Source organism: Acomys russatus, chromosome 2 (assembly GCF_903995435.1).
Source record: "Acomys russatus chromosome 2, mAcoRus1.1, whole genome shotgun sequence".
NCBI lineage: Eukaryota > Metazoa > Chordata > Mammalia > Rodentia > Muridae > Acomys > Acomys russatus.
In genome coordinates this window covers 1,803,803-1,830,939 of record NC_067138.1, presented here as the reverse complement: position 1 = coordinate 1,830,939, position 27,137 = coordinate 1,803,803, and the positions used below count along the sequence as shown (strand labels likewise).

Here is a 27,137-nt window from a genome sequence, read left to right as displayed (position 1 = left end):
AAGACCCAGGCCGCTTGAGTTTTCTGAGTCAGGAGTGAATGACATCACTGAGTTCACTATCTACCTGTGTGAGGCGCTTTGTAGAAATCGTCCTGATTTTGCCTTCACAAACACCCCTGCTCCTGCCAGGGGCTCAAGGTCTAAGGTCTGACTCATCTCAGAGGTTCCCTGGCAACAGTCCATCCTCCAGTGTGGACAGAGGTTGGACCACTGTGTGTGGGAAACAAAGTCCCTTTGAGCTGGGGACATGTAACTCTTTGTTCTAGCCCTATAACTATTGAAGCGAGATCTCAGCAGATTTTTTTAAAATTTTATTTTAAATTCTGAGAGCCCAGGGCACTGACATGAGTTTTCTAATGATTCTAATGTGGATCTTCAGGGGACTAAGGAGCTCCAGAGACAGGGAGATGCCTTCTCCCTTGCACCCTCAGATCTCACCCGTGGAGAGAAAAAGCAAAACCAGAAATACACTGTAGTGCTAGGCATAGCCTTTTCCAGGCTTCACAACAGCTTCCGTGCTTTTCTTTCTTAGGCTGGTCCAAAGCATATTGACTGATACTGTCTGAGCCTTAAAAATACATTTCTGACTAGGCATAAATGTGGTAACACAAATATAGAATTCTATCATCCTGGAGGCTGGGAGAACAGGAATTCTGAGACTAGCCTAGGGTACATAGCAAGAGCCCACCTCAAAAATAAATAAAGAAAAATAAAATACTACATAAGATGAAAATTATATTGTGGAAAAATTTTCTTTTCTTCATTTTTTTAAAAAATGAGACAGAGTCTCACTATGTATCTGTAGTTGGCCTGGAACTTGCTATGTGCTTGAAACGCTCCCCCTGTCTCAGCTTCCTGAGTGCAGGGGCTACAGATGTGTACCACTACACATAAAAAGGTATTTTTCTATTATAGATAGTGCAGTCTGTGACCCACTTAAGCCTATGGTCAGGAGCTGGGTGTGTGGGTAGCTCAGTTGTTACAGTGCTTGCCTTGTGTACATGAAGCCGTGAGCTATATCACTAGTACCAACTTGACCTGGTGTAGTAGTACATGCTTGTAATCCCAGTGGGATTACAGTAGAGGCAGAAGGATTGGGAGTTCAAGGTCATCCTTGGGTGACACAGAGAGTTCTCAATGAGAGGCATGAGAACCTTGTTAAGTAAACAAACCCACAGTCAGGGATGAAACGATGAGATGAAAACACACAATTATTCGCTTAGGAAACAATGGGTTCCCATAAGGAAAGAAGCCGGAAGTCTGGGAATTGAACCATTCCGGCTTCTTTAAAGTCACACCCTACTGTGGCTAGCAAGAAAGAGGTGGTCAGACTGGAATGTGTCTGAGATCCCCTCATCCAGATAACAGCACCTTTGGTGATGACTCAGCTGCACAGCATCACCATGTGATGGGTACACATATTTTCTTAAAGTCCCACTAATTCATCAATCCTTGGCCCGTTAGCTTCTCTTGCGAATCCCTGCTGAGGCTCCGCCATCTTGCAAGGTGCTGAAGAAAAGGGAAACTGGGCACACGTTTTTCAGACCTGTCCTAAAACTGAGGAGGGGTGACAATGCCATGGTATGGGGGTGTATGAGGGTGAGGGAAGGGGTGTAGTTTTGAAAGGTTCCAGTAGTGAGTTTCCCATGCCTGAGTCTCCAGGACACAAAACAAACTTGATTTTTATTTTGGGTGTCAAGGTTATTATTTATTTATTTATTGTGGAATGATAGAAATTCTGGCAGGGGAGGAGAGAGTTGGCAGGTCAGAGATCCAAGCCACTTTTCCAATGAAATTTTAGTGAAAGCATGTGAATTTTGCTAACACACAACACTCTCCTATTGTTAGATACAATGTGTGTGCAAGTTGAATTTTTCTAATAAACATTAAGAAAAGTGAAAAGAAATATACATATAATTATTTGTGGTTATATTTACTTAACCCAATTCAGAAAAAAAGTATTTCCATGAACAATCAGTATGAAAATTATCAATGAGCTGTTTAACATTCTCTTTTTGGCATTAATGTTTAATAATGTGATTTACGGCACAATGAGACTCATGCTAGATGCATGCCCATGTCCATCCATGCTGTCATTCCCATGGTAAAGCACCATACTGCTTAGACGGTTTGAGAGGGGTAGCACCCAGTTCGGGGGATCACTGGAGAATGTAGAGGCAGGAACGAAGGCAATATTGGAGAAATTGGTCTGTTCTGTGGGGTAACCTTGGGCAAACACCTGCTTGAGATTTGGGGAGTTCTCAGTTTTTCTTATGTAAGGTACACACATGATGACATGGGCCATAGAATAATCTATGGCAATCACAAACTCTATTGCCTATGTGGGTGGGGCCGAGGAGATGGTTTACTGAGGGAAACAGGCCAGGTGTGAGACTAGAGGCTGTGGGGGCTAAGGGAGACAGCACAGCCCCGGGAGCTGAGTGCTGCTGGAAGTGTGGGCCCAAGTCTTTCCACTCCTCAAGAGAATCTAGACACCAGGACCACCCTGTGGATGTGGATGCACGTGCGTGAAAAGCATCTAGACTTTTAAATGGGGGCATTTAACTTCCAGAATAAGCTCCTGTCTTCGCTCTTCGTGTTTCCTTGAATTAACTTACTTTCAGCTTAAATGTAGCTTTAAATTACATTTGTTTATTTATTCATCACATTTCGTCCTTGCAAAGATAGAAGTGGTTAGAGGCGTAGCAAACGCTGTGGACGGTGACCGTGAAGGAGTGGCCCCGGGACCCTAGGCATGGCTGATTCTGTGTCTAACTAGGGCTGTGCCGCTGGAGGCTCTGGTGATGGTGACTGCAGCCATGGCTAGACTCTGGGGCCTCCTGGCTGTCTTAGTCCGTAGTTGTGGCTGGCTCATTGAAGCTCCACGTGGCCTTTCTGTCCCGCAGGTCTGGCAGGTGTAGAGAAAGGTGATTGTGATGGAGATGAGCATACAGTCGATGGTTAAGTTGAGACCTGGTGTCCCTCCACTAGTGTCCTGTAGGCCTCTGCAAGCAGTCTCTTGTTAAGACGCCAGGAGGAGACCATTCTTTCCCTGTTTCAGAGCATCATGGCTGGCATGCTTTGCTGTTTGCTGATCCCAGGAATCCGGAGCTCTTTCCAGGACTTCTATCCAGGGCTCCTCTTGGGGACTCCTCACTGCACATTCAGTGAGAGCCTCCAAATGTGAAGAATCTCTTCCTATGCACCCCACCCCAATCTCACTGGAAAGCCCATGCCATTATATATTTATTATTTTTGGTTTTTTTTTCCCAGACAGGGTTTCTCTGTGTAGCCTTGGGTGTCTTAGACTCACTTTGTGGACCAGGCTGGCTTTGAACTTATAGCCATCGGCCTGCCTCTGCCTCCCTGAATGCTGGGTGGGAATAAAGATATGCACCACCACGCCCGGCTTGCTTTTATTTTTTTATAGGAAGGCAGAGCCGGTTGCATTGAGAATGCTGCACCTTCAAATAACCAGCCTGCAAGTGTCAAAAGAGAGTTCATCGCTCCTGCCTAGCCAGGCTCCCACCAAGGCAATTTCTCAGTATTCTTCCACTCCGCACAGCTAGTGAGAAGGCGATGTTTGCATGTATACTTACCCTGGTGGCCGCAGGCTTCTCTCTACTGCTCACCCCTAGAGGCATATGCCATCCTGCTGTCCTCAGGAACCAGCTCTGGAGACAATGGTGACGTGGAGCGAAATATCACCGAAGCAATGCTATCACGCTGGTGGGAGACATTTTGGGACTGAAGCCACCTTGCTCATGTTGGACGCTATACTGGAGAGTCCTGGATGCTGGGCAGGGCCTCAGAGCTGACAGAAATGGTGGGTGGAGTGAGGGGAGGGGTCCTTTCTCTTCTCTTCCAGTTCTGTGCCTCTAAATTAGTGGCCATATACTGGGACAAATGGAACTCCCAGGCTAGGGGAGCCAGTTCTACTTACCACCAATTGGTTGGTGTGCATATGAGAATATGGGGCCAACATTATTGGTTCAGGTCAGGTTTCTATGGAAAAGCTCAAGGCTTCCATATACTTGCTATTTATTCAATGAACAGAAAAAAAAAAATCTGTGCCTGGGCTGGAGGCAGCTGGGTGAATGATGGATCGTTAACTACTTTATTTACTTATTTTTGTTTTGTTTTGTTGGAATCTGGCTCACCCTGTGGTCCAGACAGGTCTCCAGCTGCCCGCACACCCACCTCAGTCTCTTGAGCGCTGGATTTGCAGGCGTGCAGCAGTATGCCAGCCTTACGTCTGCTTTTTAGCCTTATCTTTGGCAGCAAGTCTTCTGAGAAGCTTCTCCATTCCTGCTTTCTTCTTCACACAGGCAGCAGGCCCCTATGCGACTATGGGGCCACCCAGCTTAGTGCCAGATTTATGGCTTCTCGGTGTAAATGACAGCTTGCACATCTCTCCGTGCCCATGGCAGCTTCAACAGTGTGGTTATTTCTTGCTCTCCTTTTTTAGTCTTTTTAGTAGTGTATGTGTGTGTGTGTGTGTGTGTGTGTGTGTGTGTGTAGAAGTTGGAACTTAAGGTCAAGTGTCATCCTCAGTCAGTATTCTGTCTAATTGTTGAAGTAGAATCTCCCAGTGAAACCCAAAGCTTGCTGATAATTAGTCTAGACCTCTTACAATGGACATCCTCTTTTTGAGACCGAGTTCCATGTAGCTCAGGCTAGCCTTGAACTTGCTGCATAGTCTAAGATGATCTTAAATTTCTGACCCTCCTCCTACCTTTACCCTGGAGTGCTGGGATCACACTCAATTCAGGTGGTCCTGGAGCCTGATCACAGCACCTTGCGGATGTGTATGCTGGGCGAGCACGATACCAAACAGCTACATTCCCAGCCCCCACCTCTCCTTTCCCAAGGCATCACAGTCAGTGATCCCTTTCAGTATTTAAGGAGGGAATGATGCTGGAATGGAATCCTTAAATGCTTATAGTAGAAGCTCCCTTGGATTTTGAGTCCAAATAGCTTCCATGTCTCATACAGAGGGGACAATTTCTTTTAAATGTAGCTCAAAGCAAAGTGCTCAGGCCTGTGAACTAGGAATCTGACCTAACCTGTGCTGTGTGACCCTGGCTGATGCCCACAGCATGCTTGGCTGCAGTCTCTTCATCCGTATTAAAGCAGAACATGATAACATGCTACCCTGGGCCATGCTTATGCTCAGCAATATAGGATGGGTCTTATTTTTTACTTTAGGTGTGTTCTCACTATGAACCCCAGGCTGACCTTGAACTCAGGATCCCTCTGCCTCAGCCTCCTGAGTGCTGGGATCACAGTTGTTCCAGGCACCTTAAGCAAATGTGAGGTGTCTGAATGCTTTGAAGTTGAAGTTGATCTTTTATCTTTATGGAGACAGCAGTGGGGATGACGGCATGTGACATTTATTGGGCATTTGATATGGATCATCCGCGTCTAAATAGTTTATTAATTCAGCCCTAGTAATAATAATTCTATGAGGGTAGGAATGATTTTTAGTCTCATTTTTCAGATGAGGTAAGGAATCTCCTCCTGTCATGGGACTGGCCAACTGAAGGCTGGCTTTGAACTCTAGTATGTTCTGTGGTCTGTGCATTTACTTCTTGCACTACAGCGGCCCATTAATGATTTATGGCTTTTCATAATGCTTTGTCAATGATATACAGGTATTTGAAAAGAAATGTAAAAAAATACTTTGTTTTGCCTCTAGACAATTTTACTAAAGTTAGGGTTTTGTGTTGGACTTCGGTAGGAAATAGGATATATCTCTAGCTCATCTGTACATCGACTTATCTGTTACATCTTTGTAGAGACATACACAAAAATTAGATGAAGCCTGCCAAGATGGCTCGGCAGCCTCAGCAAGATGCCACTGAGTCTCACAAACTGAGTTTACCCCTTTCATCCACATGGGGGGCGGGGGGAGAAGAAAATCAACTCCGGCAAGCTGTCCTCTGACTCCAGCATGAGTGGGGTGGTGTGTGTATGTCAGGTAGGGCAGAGATGACGCCCCAGTGAGCTTAACAGGAGGGACCCACTGCTTTTGTCTTTCCTGTGCAGAAGCTGGAACAGCCCAAATGGACACTCAGACACAGTGTGTGACATGTGAGGAGTTCCTGGTAGAATGCCATGTGACAAATGCAGGATGTGAAAACTGAGTGCACAGTTTAGTTCTGATTTGTGGGTGGGAAATGGTGTTTTTGAAACAGCAGCAGGAATGTGGGTATAGTATGCGTCCTGAGTGCAGTTTTTTTGTGTTTTGTTTTTTTTGAGATGTGGTCTTGATATACAGTTCAGACTGGCCTCAGAGTTGCCATCCTTGTGTCTCCGCGTCCCAAGTGCTAGGATTACAGGCAAGCAGCACCACACCTGAAAGATACCTTCTTCACACTTACCCATGGCATTCACACAGTCTGTTGTGGACCTGGGGGCATGGCCCAGGGCACAAATGGTGTGCCTTGTGAGATCAGACACCTGCTTTTGATTCCTAAGAATCCACATTCACAAAAGCTGGGTAGAGTTTTGGGAGCCAAGTGATGCTGCTTGCCACCAGCCTGAGGATTTGCACGCACGCGTGCTCGTGCTCACTCACATACGCACGCATGCACATACACGTGAACCAGCTATGGTGGCACACACTTATAAGTCTAGCTCCATTGTAAGATCCGAGCAGATCTCCAGGTTGCTGGCTTGCCAACCTACCCTGAGTTACAAGATTTATTTTTTTATGAACAGTATGGTCTCTACACATATACAATGGCCACGGCCATTCACAGCACTATACAGACACACTCGCATACACAGAAAGGTAAAAAGTAGTCTATGATGAGCCAGGAGCACTCTAATAACGAAGTAAAACTCTACCAAGTGTCCTGTGAAAGAGTAACAGTTTGAGCTGGGAGCCAAACTATGTCTAGAGAAAGCCAACATTTTATTACATTGTGTCTCAGCTATTTCCGAAAAGCGGGGGAGGGAGCTTCCTTGCAGCTCCCACAGGGGCTTTTGGTTTTCTTTGTTCCGTGTTCAAAGATGTGCCATGCCAACGGTGCCCTGGAGGCCTCTGTTTATCCTGAGGGAAGTTTACCATCAAGGCTCATCCTAAAATCCTGCAGGGCATCAGAAGTTGCCAAGCTTTGGGGAAAGGGAAGCAAGTGTGGTCTTATCTCTTAAAAATGCTAGCCTTCCCACAAAACCTTTATGAAAAGTAGTTGATTACCTAAATCAAGGGAGGATCCATGGGAGCTCCCTGCTTGTGCTGAGGCTACAGCAGAACAGTCTGACTCAAAGTTATAATCAGGTTTGTGTTAGACTGCAGCAAAGATTCTGGAAAGGCATGCTGGGACACTCCTGGCTGCCTGGGTCCTTTCTATGAAGTTTGTCGCTTTTAACTTAGTAAAGCTTTAATTTTACAAATGTATAGTCTGTTGAACCTGCTCCCACATCCTTTGTGGGTTTTGATGTAGATAACCTGGCTCCCTGCTTTGAAGTCAGGTTGATGTGTCCTTTGCTAAGGTCTGGTCAGGGAACTGGAAATCTTCAGTTTCTTAGAGGCCACACCGGGAGTGATCAGTTTATAATTGAGAACTGTCTACTGAGTTTGTTAAGCAGGACCAAGTGGCTGAGTTTGGCCTGGAGTTTGCTTTGGATCATCTGCGTTAGCCTTTCTCTGCATTTATTTACTGGTTTTTTTGGCCAACTTTCTGGTGTTTTTTTTTTTTTTAACTTTATGTGCATTGGTGCTTAACCTGTATGTATGTTGTGTGAGGGTGTCAGATCTTGGAGTTACAGACAGTTGCGAGCTGCTGTGTGGATGCTGGGAATTGAACCTGGGTCCTCTGGAAGAGCAGACAGTGCTCTCTTAACTACTGAGCCATCTCTCCAACACAGAGTTTTTCCTTCTTGTCATCCTTGAGCAATATGGTGAAACTTGGGGAGTAGCACTGTGGCTAAGTTCCTTCCCATGGGATGTGTCGAGCTGGCTGCTTAGGGAAGCCACACCAAGCACTTTCTTTGGGCAGCACTTCAACCTTTCCCAGCTTCGGTGGCACACATCCTCTTCCTTGTTCATTTCCATGGTGGGTGCATTAATCTTATTTGTGAAGTCTTTAGGGCAAAGAAACCAACGTGAGAGTGCTGCCAGAGGGCAGACAGGTTGCCTGCTCTTCCATCCCAGAGGTGGGGCTGAGCTCTAGGGAGGGGAAGCAACTCTGAGAAACAGGCCAACCTGGACTAGCTAGCATCACATCAGCTTATTTTTACAGAAAAAGAGGAGCTCAGCCAGGTGTGGTGGTGCACACTTGTAATCCCATCACCTAGTAGAAGAGGCAGGGAGATCAGGAATCTAAGGGATAGCCTTGGGAACATAGGGAGTCTTGGGGGGTGTGACGGAGAGAACACACACACACACACACACACACACACACACACACACACACACACACACACTGAGGTCAGGGACTGTGGGTGAAAGCCACCCAAAGACAATCAGGGAGAAAACTCCTCAGAACTCCTAAGTCCCAGCCTGGGCTCCTGCTCTCCCACCTGACTCTGCCCCTTTCTCTCTTGTCTCTGCATACCTAGCTAAGGTCTCTTCTCCCCCATACCCCATGTTTGTTGCCCTAGGCTTGGACTGGCTAGGGGACACACACACACACACACACACACACACACACACACACACACACACACCACAAAACTTTGAACTTGTGTTGTTTTTTCTTCCTCCTCTCAGATGCTGGGACTATGGGTGTGTACTACCACATGCAGCTTAGTACTTGCTGGGGATGGAACCCAAGGCGTTGCTCATGCTAGGCAAGCTCTCTCTCAAGGGAGGGACACTGCAGCCTCAGCGTCTCTTTCCTTCTCAATGGTAAATAGCCATTTGTTGTTTTTTTTCCCCCCCAACTGCCTACAGGATCATTCGGACAAAAGTACAGCAGCCTCCCAATCAGCCGGTCCCAGCTTCCAGTCACAGCATAGGTAAGAACTTTTAAAAAAAATTTGAAAATCTAATGGGCTCCAAATATTCTAAAGAACTTTTAATCATTCTTATGGACAGATAATTCTGCATAAAACACTTCGCACGCGTCCTAATGCTCCTTCTTTGTCATTCTCCAAGGGCTGAACCTGGCAAATGAATTTTATAAATACTGCTAAAAGGTTTTGAATTTTACTGATTATTATGATAAATAGCTTTCACCATGAGACAGAAAATTGAAATCTAAGCCAAAAAAAAATCCACTAATGGGGGTCTATAGAATGTCAGATAATTAAAGTAATAAATCAAGAAAGGGGTACTTATTCATAACATTTTCTGCATCATTAGTCAGTAAGTAGTTTTGAATGTGTTTTTTTTCTTCTATAACCAGCCGTCTGCAATTCTTTGTGCACTTGCAGTCTTGAGTGAAGATGTAGCAAAACTTCCCAAACTTTTTTTCTCTCTTGCTCTCGCTTCGCTCTCTTGTAGTCTGCGAACTCTTGAGGGCTTCCTGTGGGGTTTCCCAGGTCCACAGGGAAAGTCGAAGCACGACTGTGACTCACTAGGGTGGGGTCCTAATCCACCACACTCAAAAGTTTAGACTTTTTTCTTGCTTCTTCTCCAAAGAGGAGTTGGAGATGACATTTATAATCAAGCCATGTTCCTTTTCCCCCCGAGACAGGGTTTCTCTATGTAGCCTTGGCTGTCCTAGACTCCATTTGTAGACCAGGCTGGCCTTGAACTCACAGCGGTCTGCCTGCCTCTGCCTCCCATGTGCTGGGATTAAAGGGCATGTGCTACCACACCCAGCTCAAGTCATTTCTCCACTTGGGACAAAGGAATACCTCTAGGTTGCTGGGAGAAAGCAGGTGACTATTTATCAAGTTTGGGTGCCATGGACCCCAAGAATTCCCCAAAACTGCATCTCAGATCCTGCCTTATTCTAGTACATTTATCACTGCCAGTTAAATCTCTCTCTCTCTCTCTCTCTCTCTCTCTCTCTCTCTCTCTCTCTCTCTCTGTATGTGTGTGTGCGTGTGCGTGCGCACGCAATGTGTGTGTGCTTACTTGGGTAGGCCAGAAGAGGGCAGTGGATCCCTTGGAGCTGGAGTTATAGGTAATTATGAGCTATTTGATATGGGAACTGAACCCAGGTCCTCTGGAAGATTAGCAAGTGTTCTTAACCAATGAGCCATCTCTCCAACTTCCACTGCCACTCTTTCTTTAAATAAAAACCTGGACTTCTCATGTGATGAGAAAATTGCCAGAGGCCTGGCTTAAAGTTCCAATTCTGTCATCAGCTCACCCAGTCAAGCAGATGACTCTCTCAGCTCTGAGCACCAGTTTCCTTATTGTACGGGGTGGGGGTGTCACACAGGTGTTCCTTGGGGTTTCTGGTCCTCTAAGGATGGCTCTTTGAATGATGGTAAAACAGAGTCCTCCATGCCTAAAGACCATTCTTCATTCAGTACTGCAGTTAGAAATGCTTTGCTACATCCTTGTTCTGCAGGCCCTGGGGTGTAAGACCAATGCCAGACAAAAAGTCCTTTTCTTAAGGGTTTCTAGTCCCATAGGAAAACGTGGAGAGAGAGAGACAGAGAGACAGAGAGAGGGAGAGAGGCAGAGGCAGAGAAACAGAGAGACACATACACAGAGAGAACCAACAACAAAGCAAAACAAAAAACAAAGCAAAACAAAAACCCAACCCCAGGAAACAGGTCTGGGTGAATAGCAGGAGAGTGGTGGACTGAAGAGGTTTTCCTTGATGGGGTGAGGGGGTGTTTGTGGCTGAGATTTCACTTATGGCGTTAACTGTTTCAGTGCACGTAGCATGAAGAAAGTAAAACTGTCTTTCAGCAGTGTTAGAGGAATAACACCCAGGGGAGTGACATGTTTTGCCCTAGCAATGTCTACTAACACTGTATCTCATGTGCGTACAGCTCCATATAGATGGATTCTAGACTCATTGAGCACGGAGGACACTAGAGCCCAGAGGCTGAGTGACTAGTTTAAAGTCATGTGTGAAGTCAGAACCGGAACCTGGGTCCCCTGTGCCCAGTGTGACTGCAGAAGGCAAGTGTCATTGGCTCTGCCAGTGACACGGCCATAACCGTCTTCCATGTGTCTGTTGTTTAAAGTGCCAAATGATCTCTTTATTCCTTTGTACTTTTCACCTCAATACAGAAGAGGGTGTGGGATTTGCATAAATCTATTTTGAGGAACTTTTTCTGGTGAAGGGAAAGAGAAGTTAGCAATTTCTGCTTTGGTGTCTCTTAAGGAAGATCTAAAACCAAGTTCAAGTGTGAGCAGGAAGGCACTGTTCCCTCTAGAGCTGCTAAGTGGGGTGCTGTCTCTGCCCCAAAGAAAGTGACTTATCACTCTCAGCCACGTCCTGCTCTGCACAGTTAAAGGCTCTACTTGCCTCCAGCTACTTGCTCATGGAGAGGTGTGCAGGAGTGGCCTGCTGGCCTTCATGAATGGGGGAAGAACCCCCACATCCCACAAGTGGAAATCCAGCCATCCAGGGTCCCCTGGATTCTAAACTATGAGTCACTGTGAAACTTGCTGAAGTCCCCGCCCATCCTGACTCTTAGGGATTTAGGGGTCCTGACCACAAGAAGTCACTACCTCTGTTTTCACTGCTAGGAAGGGAAAATTTAGACCTGAGGCTAAGTGTGGTGCTGCTTAGCCAGATCACTTTGAAACCTTGTGTGCACCTTGTGTAACTAACTTTCCTCGTTTGACAAACAGAAGCAATCAGTAGTACCCTGGGCTGTTGCAAGGATCAGGGGAGAAACACAGTACCAGTAGGAGACACATTATCGTTCTCCAGTATTCATCAATACTTTTTAATCACACTTTATTTAGTGTGTGTGTGTGTGTGTGTGTGTGTGTGTGTGTGTGTGTGTGTGTGTCTGAGTCTGAATGTATATGTGGCTGAATATAAACAGAGATTGAACATGACTCAGGAATGCATCTAGGTCTCTTCCCCACCCTGTCCTCTGTCTCCTGCACCCTTGGACTAGCTGAGATCTTAGCAAATTCCCTTCATCGTCTGTGCTTGTATCTCTTTCTGATCGGTCAGGGCAGGTAGCCTTGACCTGGCTCTTTCCCTTCTGTGGCAGTTGTACCCAGCCCAGTGTATCTAGTGAGCATCTTTGTGACAGGCTGGCTCCCCTCTCCTTCTACAGTGTCTACAGGCTCCGTGACACAGGTGTCGTCGGTGAGCACAGACTCTGCGGGCTCCTCGTACTCCATCAGTGGCATCCTGGGCATCACGTCCCCCAGTGCCGACACCAACAAGCGCAAGAGGGATGAAGGTAAGAGACAGCTGTGTATCCTTGTTATGGATGGACCAAATAGGGTCTGCGAAGGGCACTCATGGAGGGTACAAACCAAAGTGCCAGGTCAACACCCTGACCTGCAGAGGACCAGAGTTCCCAAGGCCCTGTCCTTTCCTCTCAGATAAGGAAGATGGAGAGCCACCTGACTAGGACTCTTTTGTTGCTGGTCTCTTCCCATCTTCACTCCTTGGGTGAGAAAAGCCATCGTGGCCTTGTGCTTTGCAGCCTATAAGAGAATCCTGAGACCGATGTGGTACCCAGGGCTGCTGTGTGTAGCAGGTCCAAGCTCAGCACCAGTGTCTCCTTTGTGTGTTTTGGAGGCAGGAGAGTGGTTGGGCAGGGCAACTGTTGCTTTGTTCTGCAGTGAGGGGGACACATTGGGAAGACAGGGCAGGCACTGGAAATACTCCTCTGTGGAGAAAGAGATGATGGAGTGTGGAGGGAAAGAAGGGACCATCTCATTTTTGCCCTTGGAACTAAAAGGAAGGAGCACTGGGGCCTCCTGGGGTTACAAAAATGACAACTTTCTCCTGTGCTACCTGAACACTTGGATTGTACTACCTCTGTGTGGGACACATGCTATAGTAACTGCCTGCTCTCCCTGCACTTGGTGAGCACCTGGCACTGGCTGGCATTAGCCAGTGTGAGAGGAGAAATGACCCCCTGGGAGTCTGTAAAACCTTAGTCCAAAAATGTGCATGCATGCATGCATGCATGCATTTGTGGGTTTGTGTGTGCATGTGTGCGAGGGTGTCTGTGTCTGTGTGTAAGCCGTGGAGCTGTGGTTCAGGGCTGGAGAGCAGAGTGATAGAAATTTTAATTTAATTATCTATTTGTTGTCACAGTTCTTCCTCAGCATCATATCAAGGATGTATGTTCTCATGGATACATGCCTAACTACCCAAGATCTATAACCAAAAAATTTACTCAGCCCAGTGGTTGATTGACCTGGAGTCTATGTGCCCTGGGCACCGGAGATGGGCCTGTAGCCTCCCTGTGTGGTGGTAGGCCAAGTTGGCGTGATTCACGGCTCTCAGAGTGTGCCTTGCCTCCTTCCCTGTTCCCATACTTTGGAACAGATGTCAGAAGTCTTTAACTCAGTGGGTTGCTGGGCCATCTTGCTGCAGGAGGCGGTGGGCTCACCATCTCTGTTGGTTTATGGGGTGGGTGGTGTCATCTTTTCTCTCCGTGTCACCTGGACTCTAAGCAGATGTGCTTAAGCTGGTGTCTGGCTGTGTTTGATCACAATGAAGGGATGGGTTATGGATTGTTCCTTTGCAATTAAAAGCTCAGGCAGAGATTTTTGGAGAAAGAAGAAAAAAAAATCTAGTTTAATGTTTATTAACACGGATTCTGGTGAGGGGGGGGCATGGTGCTAGGGAGGCCAGTTGGTTCACTGTCTTGGATCAGAAGAGGCAGTTTGGACACAGTAGATCAGACGGTGCCTGGTGATCCTGAAGGCTCTGTTGATGAGCTCATTTACTGAGCATGGTGGCTGCTCAGTAGTTAATTTAATTTAAAGATATTTATTTATTTATTTATTTATTTATTTATTATTTATGGGTAGAGGTGCACAGATGCCATCATGTACATGCAGAGATCAGAGAACAACTTTCAGGAGTTGGGATGTGGTAGCACACGCCTATAATCCTAGTGCTTGGGAGGCTGAGACAGGAGCACCATGAGCCCAGAGTCAGCCTGGGTTATACGGTGAGGGCCTGTCTCAAAGACAACAAAAACAAAACAAGAATGTTCAGAAGTGGATGCAGGGCTGGATACTCTGCAGTCCTCCTGGCACTGAAACCTTTGGTAGAGTCTTGAACCCTAAGAAGACTTGGGGTGAAATTTCAGTCCATGGTACGGAGGCTAAGATAGAAAGATTAGATCGTCTTGGAGGTTTGATAGGGCTGGGCAGAGTGGGCGGGGAGGGCCTGTGCAGCTGAATGAAGCCGCTCACAGCTGCCCTGCTCATCCTTTCTTCTCCTCCTTCTGTATTCCTATGAATCCTTGCACTGGCCCAAAAGAGAGGCGAAAGGGCAGAGTCAGCACCCTCACTTTATCTGGGAAGGTAACCAAGGTTCCAGAATGCTCTGTGACATGGACAGTCACAAGGGAAGTAAAGGACCTGAAGAGCCCTGAGGTCTCACCCCCTGGCATTATCTGGAGGCTTGTCACTGGCCTAATTCTCCAGAGAGGAGCTGTGTGTGGGGGTGGGGGAGTGGGGAAAGGGGAATCAGCCTGTGGAAGGGTAGAGCCTTTGGTGGGTATGAAAAAGAGTGGCAGGTGACAGAGCATGGCCAGTAGGTTGGATGCTGTTAAGGGTGTGGTGAGGTCAGGCGTGTGAGTGCAGGGAGGGCGGGGGTAGGGAGAGAGAATATGACCCGGTAACCCGGGCAACACAGAGAATGCCTGGGCATGGCAGGACATCACACTGTGGGTATGGAAGGTGCTGGTCTCTAGAATGGTAAGCAGGAAGTCTCAGCAGGAAAAGAGTGTTCAAGGGTCAGGAGGAAGACAACCGTGTTATCTTGCTCCACATCTTCATGATGTAACTGAGGCTTCCCTGTAGGGTCCCTCACCCAGCTCCCGGGTACACCAGCATCTCCAGCTTGGACTTGGGATTTGCTCTGTGGGCATTTCCTGCTCAGACCTCAGGGTCGAGGAGGCAGTGATGGCATACAACCTCATGCAGAGGGCAGGGTAGGAGGTCAAGACTAACAGCCTCGCATCCCTCCAAAGGGTAGTGTGTGAGGTGACACTCTCCCTGGGGGGTAGGGTGAGCAAGGCAGAGAGGGGCCTGTTTTGATCCAAAGGGTTTAGGTATGCTCTTCTCGGGAGATGCATCAGAGGGCTAAGGAGAGAGAACACGCCAGTCAAAGATAAGAGTGTGCCCAGTGTGGGACGCCAGTGAGCACACGCAGAGATGGGGTCAGCCTCAGGACTTGGACAGCAGAGAGGTGGCAAACATGTTGTGGTGGCTCAGTACTGACTGTAGCCCCTGATAGTTTAGTTCGAAAACAGAATGGCTAATTTAGAGACTCAGGAACCGCTTTGCTGAATGTGGATGTGGAAATAATGTGCCCACCAGCTATGCTCAGAAGCAGAACAAAAGCCACGTGTGTGCTTGACCACTTTCTGGAGACCAAAGAGTAGCAAGAAGGACAACAGGGGCTGAGGTCTCCTCTTCTCCTAGCCCTGGAAGGTGGGGCTGAATTCAAGGCCAGACTGGTTACACAGCAAGACTGTCTCAAAAGAGTAAGACCAAAGCTGCAGGGTGGAAACACAGAGGGAGGTCAGCCTCAGACTACATAGTCAACCAACACCACCCCCAAACCAATAATGAGTAAAAAGAGAAAGAAATGAAATTAGGGGCTGAGGAGATAGCTTGCTTGGTAAAGGAGTTGATAGACAAGCGCACATGAGAACACGGGTTCGGACCCCTTGCACCTTAGAGAGCTGTTGAAATATGGTGTATGGTGTGCATTCAACATGCACAACACATCTCAGTTTGGATGCCAAGTATCTGAAGCCTCACATCAAATGCTGTCAATCCTCTTAAAATAATGAAGTTTTGCTAGGAGGGCGATTATTTTGTGTGGCTTCTCTTTTTTAAACAAAATTTTTGCTGTTTATTTTAGGTGGATTAATTATTGCTACTGTTGTTATTTGTGTTCTCTGTGCTAGGTCATGCACATGTCACAGGGTCACATGGTGTTTAAAGGACAACTTTGTGGAGCTTGTTTTCCTCTCCTACTTTTATGTGGGTTTTTGGTAGAATTTATGTCATCAAGCTTGAGCCACAGGTACTTTGTCCCTTTGAGTTGCCTCACCAACCTGGTTGCTTTTTTTTACATTGTGAGTGAATTGAAATGAAATGAAATTTGAAAATTTAGACAAATATGGTTGGTGGGACATGCCTCCAGTCTCAGCACTTGGCGGATTGATGTGGGAGTCTGGAGGCAACCTGGGTTGTACAGTGAGTTCGAGGCCAGCCTAAGATACGCAGTAACACTGTTTCTCAGTTGCACTAGCCATATCTCCAGTGCTTATTCATTGTAGTAGGCTAATGGCTACTGCATTGACCAATATGGAGCACATAGTAAGTGCTTAATAAATGCTTACTGGTAGAATGGGTCACTCACGTGCCTTTAGAGAACGCCTAACTAATGAGGAAAGCAAACGGTGTCTCTGGTATCCTTAGCCATGGGGCTGATGTTTAGCAGGTCGGGGCCTCCACAGAAAACCCTAATTGAGTAAAGAGTCCTGGAGCTACAACAAACAACTTAGCCCAAAGCTCAGGTGAACAGTTCTAGGGCCAAGGCAGCAGCATCGGGTCCTGTGGATTCTGAACACAGAACTGAGGCTGGACCAGATAGCAGGTAGCCTATCATGCAGTTTCCACACACAAGCCAGACTGGACCGTGGATTGGAGTATCGTCTTGGAATGTAGTGAGTTCCCCATCACTAGAGGTATGAGCAAGCTTGGACAAAAGGGTGAGAGAAGGCATCTGTTTTGGTCACTGTGGCATTTGGAGGCTGTGACAGCTGAGGCAGCTGGTGCTTCTGTGACATGCAGAGTGTGAAGCAGTCTTCTATTCATTCCCCCTTTGCTGCCTTGCCTGGCTCTGAATCTGCCTTTCATGTGATGGAACCCCTTGCTCACAGAGATGCCCCAGAGTCCTAGGGAAAGGCCTGGACTGTCAGGTTGGGAGTTGGACCTTGTGGAGAGGCAGCCTGGTCCCTTGGTCTCACCTGTGACCTTTCATGGAGAAAGCTGTGGTCCTGAGACCCTGCTGGGCCTAAGGTTCAGTGCCCCAGGTGTAGCCTCCATCTCCAGAAGCTCAAAGGCTGGCAGGCTGGACTTGGGAGGACCAGGCAGGGCTGTGAATAGCAGCTGCGGGTGAAAGGACAGCCCCTGTGCTGCTTCCTGGAACTTTGATCTCCAGCGAGGCCTTCTGCCTTCTTCCGCTGGTCTCAAGGGCCCCCATTCAGATCCCCCAACCTTCCCTCCCCGCCTCCCCTGAGTTTGAAAGGCCTTGAATATTGGAGGTCAGTCGAGTGAGAACCTTTTCACCAGCTCAGAAAGGCAAACTCCAGCACCTGCGTTGATGCTGGACCAGAAGCTGCTGACAGGCAGCCGGGGCACACTGCAAACAGGCCGCTGCCCAGGAAGGACAGACAGGACCTTGAGGTGCCAGTCTGTTAGAATAATGCCAGGTTCAGTGTGACCCTGTTGTGAGGTCAGGACAGTTGGCTTCGGGCTTCTCTCAGAACTGTCTCTTCCCATTGCTAGGGTGTTTTGCATCTCTGGTGGTGCCTTTTGTTTGGGAGTGCCTTTCATGTTGGCTTCTCCTAGTTCTGTGTGTTTCCTGCTTCCTATTAGTTACCCACCCCACGCACTTTCTTTTCCATTCTGTTTCTCTTTCACACTCTCTTTATTACCAACCCTGACTTCTGTCATTTGGCCAGAGGCCCCCCAGCTCAGCCCTGCCTAGCAAATCCCTATAGGACTGTGCTGTTATACAGAGAACTGGGCTCAGTACTGTAGCCATGGGTTGGTGGGCTCTGGTTTCTCTGTCTTTCTGGACATGTTTCCTGCACTCTGGGCAGAGAATGGAACAGAGTAGGGGAACTAATTGTCAGATTTCCCAGAAGAAATGGGCATGGGCGTAGCTAGGGCTGTTTAATCAGGAGTTAGTGGCAGACCTTGCCCATAAATCTTGCACCAAGCTTTCACAAACCTATGATCTCAGGGGAGCCCTGTCTCCCAGAGATGCTGAGGCTGTGACATGGGTTCTGGCGGCATTCTAGGCCAGGGTTGGAATGGTCTGAGGACTTCGTGTGGTGAGATCTTGGGCAAGTAACCTGGTCTCTGAACCTGTATTTTGTCATTTGGAAAGGACAGGTGGCAAGAGCCTTGTGGATTATCATGAGGTTAAAAGGAAGTGGCTCCCAGAGGGATTTAAATACAAGCTAAATAAATGGCCACTGGGGACTGGGAGGTGAGGCCAGGCTCAGGGTATGGTAGCAGGCTCAGCCACAGCTCAAGCTGTTTGGCAGCTGAAACTCACAGGCCCGCCTGCCACCGATTTCCTGTTTATAACAGTCAGGGCTTGGGGGTTGGGGGGCTACTGAAGGAATGGGAGGAGGACCAGAGGACAAGCTGGGGGAGCCCATGGACATCTGGGCAGAACAACAGTGCCCCCAGGTGTCGGTTGCAAAACCAGAGGCCACTCCATGTCCTTTTTCTTTTCCTTCAGGACCCCAAGTTTCTTACTCTCCATCAGAGGAGGGAAAAAAAAGGTCCCAGCAAGCCTCAGTTTTCCATGGAGAGAGGTGCGGAGTACATACCAGATGGTGTCCCTCCGGCGTAGGGGACAAAAACAGAGTGCCTGGGGCTGGAGGGCTGGGTGTCTTCAGGGGTCTCCAGCTCATGTCATGGAGAGCAGCTAGGAGGTTATGGTATGTCCCCGACCTCCACCCCCACCCCACCCCTAAAGTCATCATGCAGACAAGAAATGAGGCTGGGATGGAAGAAGAGTCCAAGTAGGTCAGATGGGAAAACCTAGAAGATCTGATCCTCAGAAAACTCTTGATATCTATCCTCTGTGGTCCTCACTGTTAAGAGTCATTGTGACCTTACCCATAAGGTACCGGATTGTGGCATTAAGAGCTCCTCCACTGAGTTTCAGGGACACTTCACCATGAGCTCTGACCTCCCAACTGTGGCTTCCTTCCTATTTCCCCTCTCACTGCTTGGCACTTCCAGGCCACTAGTGTTCTCTGCCATCACGCAGCAGCACCCTCCATCTGGCAGGGGCTGCTCAAGAAGTTGCTTAGCCAGCCTGTCCGGATTGTCTATAGCCATCTCACTCCCTTATGTGGCTCAGTGCTGGCCCCTCTGACCTTCACAACTCCCTATGCCCATGGGTGCTTCCAGGGTCAGCATGGAGCCCTGGAAAGCAACAAACTTGGCCTGTAAGGAGGCACCCACCCTCACAGTAGGGGCACGCAGGTTGTTGCTGCCATTTTGTTGTGGTGCCTGTAGAGACTTTCCTGACTCTGTGGGGAGTATCCTGTACCCTCATCTAGATGGCCTCTTCTCTGAATTCTCTTGTTGTCCAGGCAAGAACCATGACAAAAGTCCTCACTTGCTGCTAGGTGGCAGTGGGCTGGTTGGAGGTCATGATTTCATCCAGGGAGAAGTCAGATCTGGGATTCTGGGTGGTAGCTACCCTTTGAGTTTCGGGGTGGCTCCTCCCAGCCTGCTCTAGCACCTCAGTTGTGCTAGTTACTAAACCCCAAGAATCTAGAATCTGAGCCTGGGCCCTAGATATAGGAGTTCTGTCTAGTCCAAGGCCATGGCTGGCAGGTCCCAGGGGCAGCAATGTATGCCTGTATGCAAGCATGTGCACCCTTGTGTTCAGGGGTGTGGACAGTCCAGCACAGGCCAGAAGGGGGTGGTTTGGGAAATCTGAGGGCCAAGGAAGCACGGTGCAGATGCCCAGAACAGTGTGGCCGATGTCACGTGAGTTATACTCCCCAGGGCATGAAGCTCTGGCATCACCCAAGGACATGTAGGAGCCACAGAGATGCTAAGGACCGAATGTCTAGTTCCAAGTCTGTTTGGCTGCTCTTCCTTGTCCAGCTGTTGAAGCCACAAGCACATCAGCTGAGACCTACGCAGCCAACTGCAAGGGGCTCCTGAGTGAGGCGTCCCAGGTGGTCTCCTGTGGGCCTTCATGGGCCTTTCCCCTCAGGCTTGGGTCCTGTCCCATGGGTTGAGGCGGGCAAGTTTCAGTTCCTCCCAGCTTGGGTCCCTTGGTTTCAGTTTGATTCAATGAAGGGGAGCCTGCGTGGGAGCCAGAGCCACCAACCACCCCCAATCCCTCACTGTTTACATGCCTGCTTAGCCGAAGCCTGCTATATTCCCCCAGACTCTAGCTCCCATTCACTGAATTTGTGTTAAGGGGAGCCTAGGGATATGACAAGAAGCTCTCAAATTTTGGGTATTGGGACCGCTTTAGATTTAAAAATTAAGAACTAATTAACTTATTGGGCTAATTAAAGTGGGTAAAATTAAATTATTTATTAATTTATTAAAACAGTAACAAACGAGTAACACATTATTTTGAAATAAGTGCTGTTTTCTAAACTGAAAATTTGGTAGGAGTGGTACTGTTTACACCTGTGCAAGTTTCTCCAGTGTATGGTTTGACAGGCAATCGCTAGAGTCACAAGGATGCCTCTGTACTCACTGTCATAGTGTCACACACCCTAGCCTCTGGAAAACTCCACTGTTTGAGTGAAGGCAAATGGCACTGTGACATTGTAGTGGAAATAGTTCTAACCTCACAGCACCCTGAAGGTCTTGGGAACCCTCTGGGCCTCCAGACTACACCTTGGGGGTTCGTGCACAAGGCTGCTCCCCACTCTGGCTGTGCCTGCTCGTCTCTCATACAGACAGGAAGAGCAGCGATGTGGCTTTATTTAGTGTCTCTCGTTCGTGACTGGGAGTGAGTGGCCGGACACCCGAGGCTTTGGCAATCCTCTCACACAGTGGATGTGTAGTTTTGGACTCTTCTCTCAGGCATTGGCTTCCACAGAGATGTATGGCCACTAAGCTCTTCCAGCAGAATGTTCACAGGGTTTGAGGTCTAACTGCCCTCCAGCTTGCTTCCTTCCGGGCTCCCTCAGAGCTGGGGACCCACCCATTCCCTCTCCCGGTTCAGTTCTGTACTAGCTTGCAGGCTCTACCTTGGGTATATTTTTGGTGGGAGAAAATTCAGCCATGATATTGATTGGGAGTGCACTATAATAAAATAAGAAAGTGCCTTTAGTATTTATCTTGACACCCGGTACTAGACGAAAAGCAGATCTGAAAGGAGATTTTTTTGTTCTGATTACATACGGGCTTCTGGGTATTTCTAGAACGCCGGGGGAGGGGGGGAGTGACTCACGGGCATGTGTGTGCACAACGTGTGCTTGGGCATACGTCTAATTTCACTTAGACACTCCAGTCTTCACTTCGACTGGCATACATATCATTCTCTGGAGAGAAAGGCCTCGTCCTGTGGGAAGCTGAGGTGTGCCATGGAAGGAAGATGCACTAAAAGAAGTTATAAAAGAGATAATGGTGTGAGAGACATTGCTTGTAGTAGAGATCAGGTGAGCTGTGAGCAAACATAGAGAGGTGTGGCCCCTTGGGGAAAGGGATTGAGGAGGGATTGGGAGTTCCCAGCACCAACCACCAGGTGGCACCATTGACCCAGGACAGCTTAGTTGCTGTCTAGGGTACCAAGGCAGTAGGTACTGGCCATTTATGAATTAATAGGCTTGTTCCTGGGCCAGAGTGTCATACTGGGGTAGGCTGGCCACTTATCTGAGGAGTCTCACTTCTCTGCTGGAGGGGCAGCTGTTGGAATAACTCCCATCTTTTTTCTTACCTTGTGGCCCAAATGACATGACACAAACTTAAGAATTCCCAGGTCTACCCTGAGCCTTTACTTGATGCGTGATCTTGGGCAAGTCACTGCTTTCTGAGTCTTAATTCCCTCACATTAAATGAACATCTGGACCTTAAGGCCTGCATATTTGGTGGTGTGTCAGGGACAACACTGGTGTTGGAGTTCTATTCTGGCTCCTTTTTTTTTTTTTTTTTTTTTTTTTTTTTAAGCTGTATGACTGTGGGCATGTCACTTCTCATAGGAAACGTATTTCAGCAAATCTTGTGCTGGTTTTAAAATAAAATGTCTGATTGAAAAAATGCTTTGGGTTGCAGGGGAGAGAGAGGGTATGTCCTTGGGGACTGTCAGGCAGGGGTCTTGCTGTCCTCTCTCCTTAGGCTTGTAAACACAGAAGGCAGCTTTTGGTAGATGTCTGCTTGGAGACACGGTGTCTCTGTCTTAACTTTTCCTCAGCCTCCTTATTTCTCTCCATCGCCACTGCTACTGCACTAGTCCAAACATTCTCTTCCCTCCTTTTGGACTGTTGCTATGGCTCCTCGCTGGTCTCTGCCTCCTGATTTCTCCAAAGGGTCACAGACACGGCATGCCTAGGGTCTCCTCTGCAATGCCGTTCTGATTCCCGGTCCACAGAAGAGTTTTTAACGGTTCACGTTAAAGGGCCCTCCACAGCCCTTGGAACGTCTTAGCAAAGCTGGCTGCCTCCTGAGACTCTTAAGGTCTCCTTGCTCCTCGCTGTCTTTTCGCGCCTGTAGCAGTTCCTCAGAATCACCTGCATTTTTCCGCTGACATTGCTCAGCTGGGTCAGAGTCAGGCAACCTGGTGTTTACTGCTGACTCCGCCCATCACTACTCCTGTGACTTTGGGAGACTTTGGGAGAGCCTCAGTTTCCCCACAAGTAAACAAATGTACCAGCTGTGCCTGCAAGCTGAGCCCAGGGATGGACTGCAGCACGTGAGGTGCTGGGGAGATTCCCAAGGCCCTTTATTACAGTGCTGCGTCCCGTCCCTGCCCCAACATAGGCCAGGTGACATTCCATGACTTCAGGGTCCAGCTTGATTATCACTTGCACAAAGAGGGGTCCCCTCCTACCTGTTCCTTCTAGCTGTGTTAATAAAAAACGAAACATCTGTCACTTGCCCATCCTCCCTCAGTTCCCAAAGCCTGTGCTCTCCATGGGGGTGGGAAGCACGTCTGCAGCCATCACCATGTCCCCTTAGTGCCCGGCTCAGGGCCTGGTGCATGGTAGCAAACACATCCTGATGTCTGAGGAGCCGTGGGTTTGGCTGGTTAGTAAGGGCAGGCTGTTGAATGGAGCCCAGAGCCTCACCCATTAGACTCCTGTCTCCTGTCCAACCCAAAGCCTCCAGCAAGGCTGCCAAGCCCCATAGAAAGGAGCTGGAAAAACCATTCTTCAGGGGATGAGCGCCCTCTGTCCTAAGGCACATGTACACACGTGTGTGCCCAATGCATAGGCATGTGCTCCTAGTGTGGATGGATTGTCGCCCTGACCAGGAGCTGCAATAAGAACAGTACAGTCACCAGCACTGACAAGTTTTGATGACAGGCATTTAAATGACTAATGCAGTTAATACAATCAGTTTACCAAGCGGGTACTCTCATCACAGTCTATTTTACAGAGATTCAGAGAGGTCAAGGAAGTTGTCCAAGGTCACACAGCTCAGCCCAGAGTGTGGCAATGTAACTTTGGGGCTCATGCCTGGGCAGTTAGCTCCAGTGTACCCTTGCCTGCCCCTCTGGTCTGCCTCTCAGTGTCACAATACGATAGTGCCAGTATAGGGCTGAGTGTCCCCATAGGCATGTCTTCAGCTATCTCCAGTATGGGCCTTCAAGGCCACTTTTGTGTTGTCAGTTCTACTCTGAGGCTGCAGTTAGGCTCCATCCTGTTTTACCTCTGAGGTCTCCATTTCTGAGATTTCTCTGGCAACCTCTGCACACCTCCCTGTCAGCATTGGCTGGTCACATACATGGGTAACGCCATGGATGGATGGGGTCCCTACCCGGCCTTTTTAACTGCTGGCTGCGTATGCTTTCAGCTGAGTATTTTCCTTGATCACTTTTAAAAATAAACCTATTGAAAGGAAGCTTTTCATGTCTTTCTTGGTAACTCAAAATGTTACCTATGATATGTGATTAGCACTGGCCGGAGGAAATGATTTTTATTGTTTTTCTAATATCAGAGCAGAGCAGTTTTATTCTGAGTCTAAGATTCCCTGACAACATCTTGAGGAAACATTTCTATATCTCCTGTTCTCTTGCCCAGTCCTCTGTTATTTTTCTCTCAAGGTCTCACTATATAGCCATGCTGGCCTCCAACTCACAGTGATCCTCCAGACTCAGTCTTCCAAGTGCTAGGACTGCAAGCATGTACCACCATGTCTGGCTTTTTCTCTTGTTTAAAAATGGTATATCAGCTTAATAGGATTATTCTGGCTAGGTTCAGAAGAAAATGCTAGAAGGACCAATCAGAAATTATTCACTGATTGAGATAGACAGGGTCTGGTGTAGCTCATGCTGACCTTGATCTTGCTTTGTAGCCCCAGGGTCATCTTGAGCTTTAGATTTTCCTACCAGGGTTACCTGGATTACAGGTGTGCCACACACCCAGTTTATATAATGCACCTAGACCTTTCCCAGTGCTAGGGAAAGTTCATGCTTGGCAAGCACTGTGCCAGTTGAGCCATACCTCCAGCCCCAATTTTAGCCCCATGCTTTAGAAACCCAACTGATCAGGCTGTGCGGGGGAGAGGGGGCTTTTGTAGGTTGTGCACTCACACACGGGTGGAGAAGCCGGGTTTCCTGGTTTGGTTTCAGCACCACCTTGCTGTGTGATTTAGTTGTGGTCCTGCCCTAAATGACTCCCCCCCCACCCCCCCCACCCCCGTTTGGATGCAGGAAGCCTGACACGCCTTCTAGCTCCTGGTCCCCTCTTCTCTCTCCCACATGCCCTCCCTCCCTCTCCATCTTCTCTTTTCATTTCCTTTCTCTCTGAGACACAGACTCTATCCAGCACTTCTGAATGGCACTTTTGTTCAGTGAACATCTCTCCTCTTCAAAGGACGACTGGTCAGGGTTGTATCTTTTAAATGCTGGACATTCGATCAGTTAAGAACCCTTGTAGCGCTCTCTCAAGAGGCAACCTTAGGGAGGCAGACAGAAGAGGTCGAGGGGGAGGTGTGTTGGACAGGCAAACAGCAAAACTTCTCTTCTCGGGCCTAAGGCATCACCCCTCTAGCAAATGGCTCTTTTCTGGACATCCTTTCCAGTTCTTCCCTGTGGCCCAGAGAATCTTCCAGATCGACTTTACATGTCTTCCTCTTGGCTCCCTCAGGAAGGGAGAGGGGTGAGAGCCAAGCCCACGCCTGAGTTGTCCTTGTGCAGGGCCTCTTTGAGGTAGAGCTGGGGGTACCGGACTCCAGGGGGCCCTTTTGCCTCGGCACCCCCTTGCTGCTGAGTTTGAGCAACCCTTTCTTCTCCCTCCTTTGGGTGTGTCACTGAGGCGTGTATATGGCATATGTGTCTGTATGTGGTACAAGTATGTGAGTGCCCAGGTGCCCACACCCACACATACTCACTGGGAGGCCCTGGGAGGACATTAGGAGTTTTCCTCTATTGCTCTCCATATTATTGCCTCGAGACTGTCCTTTCACCAAACAGGAAGCTCACTGTTTTTGCCTAGACTTACAGGTAATTGAGCTCTGAGGGTCACATGTCTCCACTACCTGATGCTAAGGTTAAGTCACACATAGCCATGTTCTAGTTTTTTCCGCAAAGGTGCTGGGGAATTCAAATTCAGAACCTTTTATTTGAAGAACAAGCAATCTTACCCACCGAGCCATCTCCACAGTCCCTCCCCCAAGGCCTTGTCATGTAGACTAGGCTGGCCTTGAACTCCCAATCCTCCCACCTGGACCTCTCAAGGGCTGAGATTTCAGGCATGTGCTACCACACCCAGCTCCATTTTCTTACCAACAAAGAGAGAGTGATTGCCCCAAAGCCTTGGCAAGTTTCGCGTGCCCCAGTGCACAAGACAGCGCTCTGCAAAAGATAGTGCTCTATGCACCCACGCTACTGTAACGCGGCTTGCTTAGGTTTCTGCTTTGTGATCTTGCCCACGGATGAGTTTTGCCATTTGTCAAGTGGGAGCAAACAACAGTGAAGCCAAGTTTTTGGAAGAGCTCAGGCCTGACTGGTCACTTGTCCTCTGGGAACTCTGGGACAATGTTCTTGCCTTGTGCTCCGGAGGTCACTCTCTTGGAGATGGGAGTGGTGATGCCAGATGTGTCGTTTTCAGGAGTGGTCCTTTTTTCAGAGGTGGTGTTCAATTCCAGTAGGGGAAGGGTGGAGGCAGGGGGACCACCAACTCCAGGCCTGCATAGAGCACGCCTGTCACCAAACAAAACAGACCCGAACGACAACAAAAATAGTGCCTCCTTTGTCTTAGGTCCACGGAGCCCCTTTCACCCCCAGAACCACACAAAAAAGGTAGATGTGGCGCACATCTGTAATCCCTGCTCTCAGAGGGTGGAGGTAGGAAAATCAGAAGTTCCAGATTACATATGTGGTCCAGGCCAGCTGGCACAAAGCAAGCAAGCAAGCAAGCAAACAAACAAACAGAATCTGCTTCAGAAGGTCGTGGGTGTGGGGGCGTGGAGGGGGTGGGGGTGGAGGAGACGGGGGCGTGCTTTACAGGACTTGGCACACTAAAACCCCGGGTTTAGGCTGCAGGATTCCAAGCTTTCAGGTCTTCCTGGGCTTTGGTGGGTGCGGAAAACAAGGCAAAAGGAGCAAGAAGGGTTTTGGGTTTTTTTGTTTTTGTTTTTTTTTTAAAGGCCACGCCAAAAGTTCCACCCCAAGACCCAGCCCTGTCACCTAGCAAAGATCTGTACCGGCAAGCTTGTTTGGCGACCCGCGGTCCTGCCTCCATCTCCTAGGCCTGGCCGGTGGGTTCCTGGGCCCGGATGGCTCGGCCTTGCGGCGCGCAGTGTGGAAAGAGAAATCAGACCCACTGCGGCAGCACCGGGAGCCCTCGGGAAGGGGCAGCTCTCCATCGCGCCCGGCGCTGGGCCTCCGCTGAACATTTGCAATTTAATTGACATTTGGCGGCAGGAAGCCAATCAGGACAAGTCAATTGACGTTCCGAGATAAAACTAATCGGTGTTCGGGAGCTGTTCCCGCCGGCGCCGCTGCTGCTGGGCCTCGGGGCGCAGCGTGGCGGCCGCTGCGCCGCGGGCTGGCCCCGGCAGGTAACGGCGCTGGCGCGTGTCTCGGCCCGCGAGGGGGCAGCCCGCGGCCCGCTGATTGCGGCACAGCCCACTGTGGCCGGGAGAAGCCGGTAATGAA

The 27,137-nt window shown here is 48.7% G+C and overlaps 1 protein-coding gene across 1 annotated transcript in view; it reads left to right on the top strand.

Annotated features, from left to right (window-relative positions):
- The window catches only part of Pax5 (paired box 5), a 176,207-nt gene that overhangs the window by 18,637 nt on the left and 130,433 nt on the right, over window positions 1-27,137 (top strand). Inside the window, exons 4-5 of the mRNA XM_051165094.1 lie at window positions 8,903-8,967; window positions 12,157-12,285. Coding sequence (XP_051021051.1) covers window positions 8,903-8,967; window positions 12,157-12,285 — 194 coding nt within the window. The remainder of the gene's footprint in view (window positions 1-8,902; window positions 8,968-12,156; window positions 12,286-27,137) is intronic.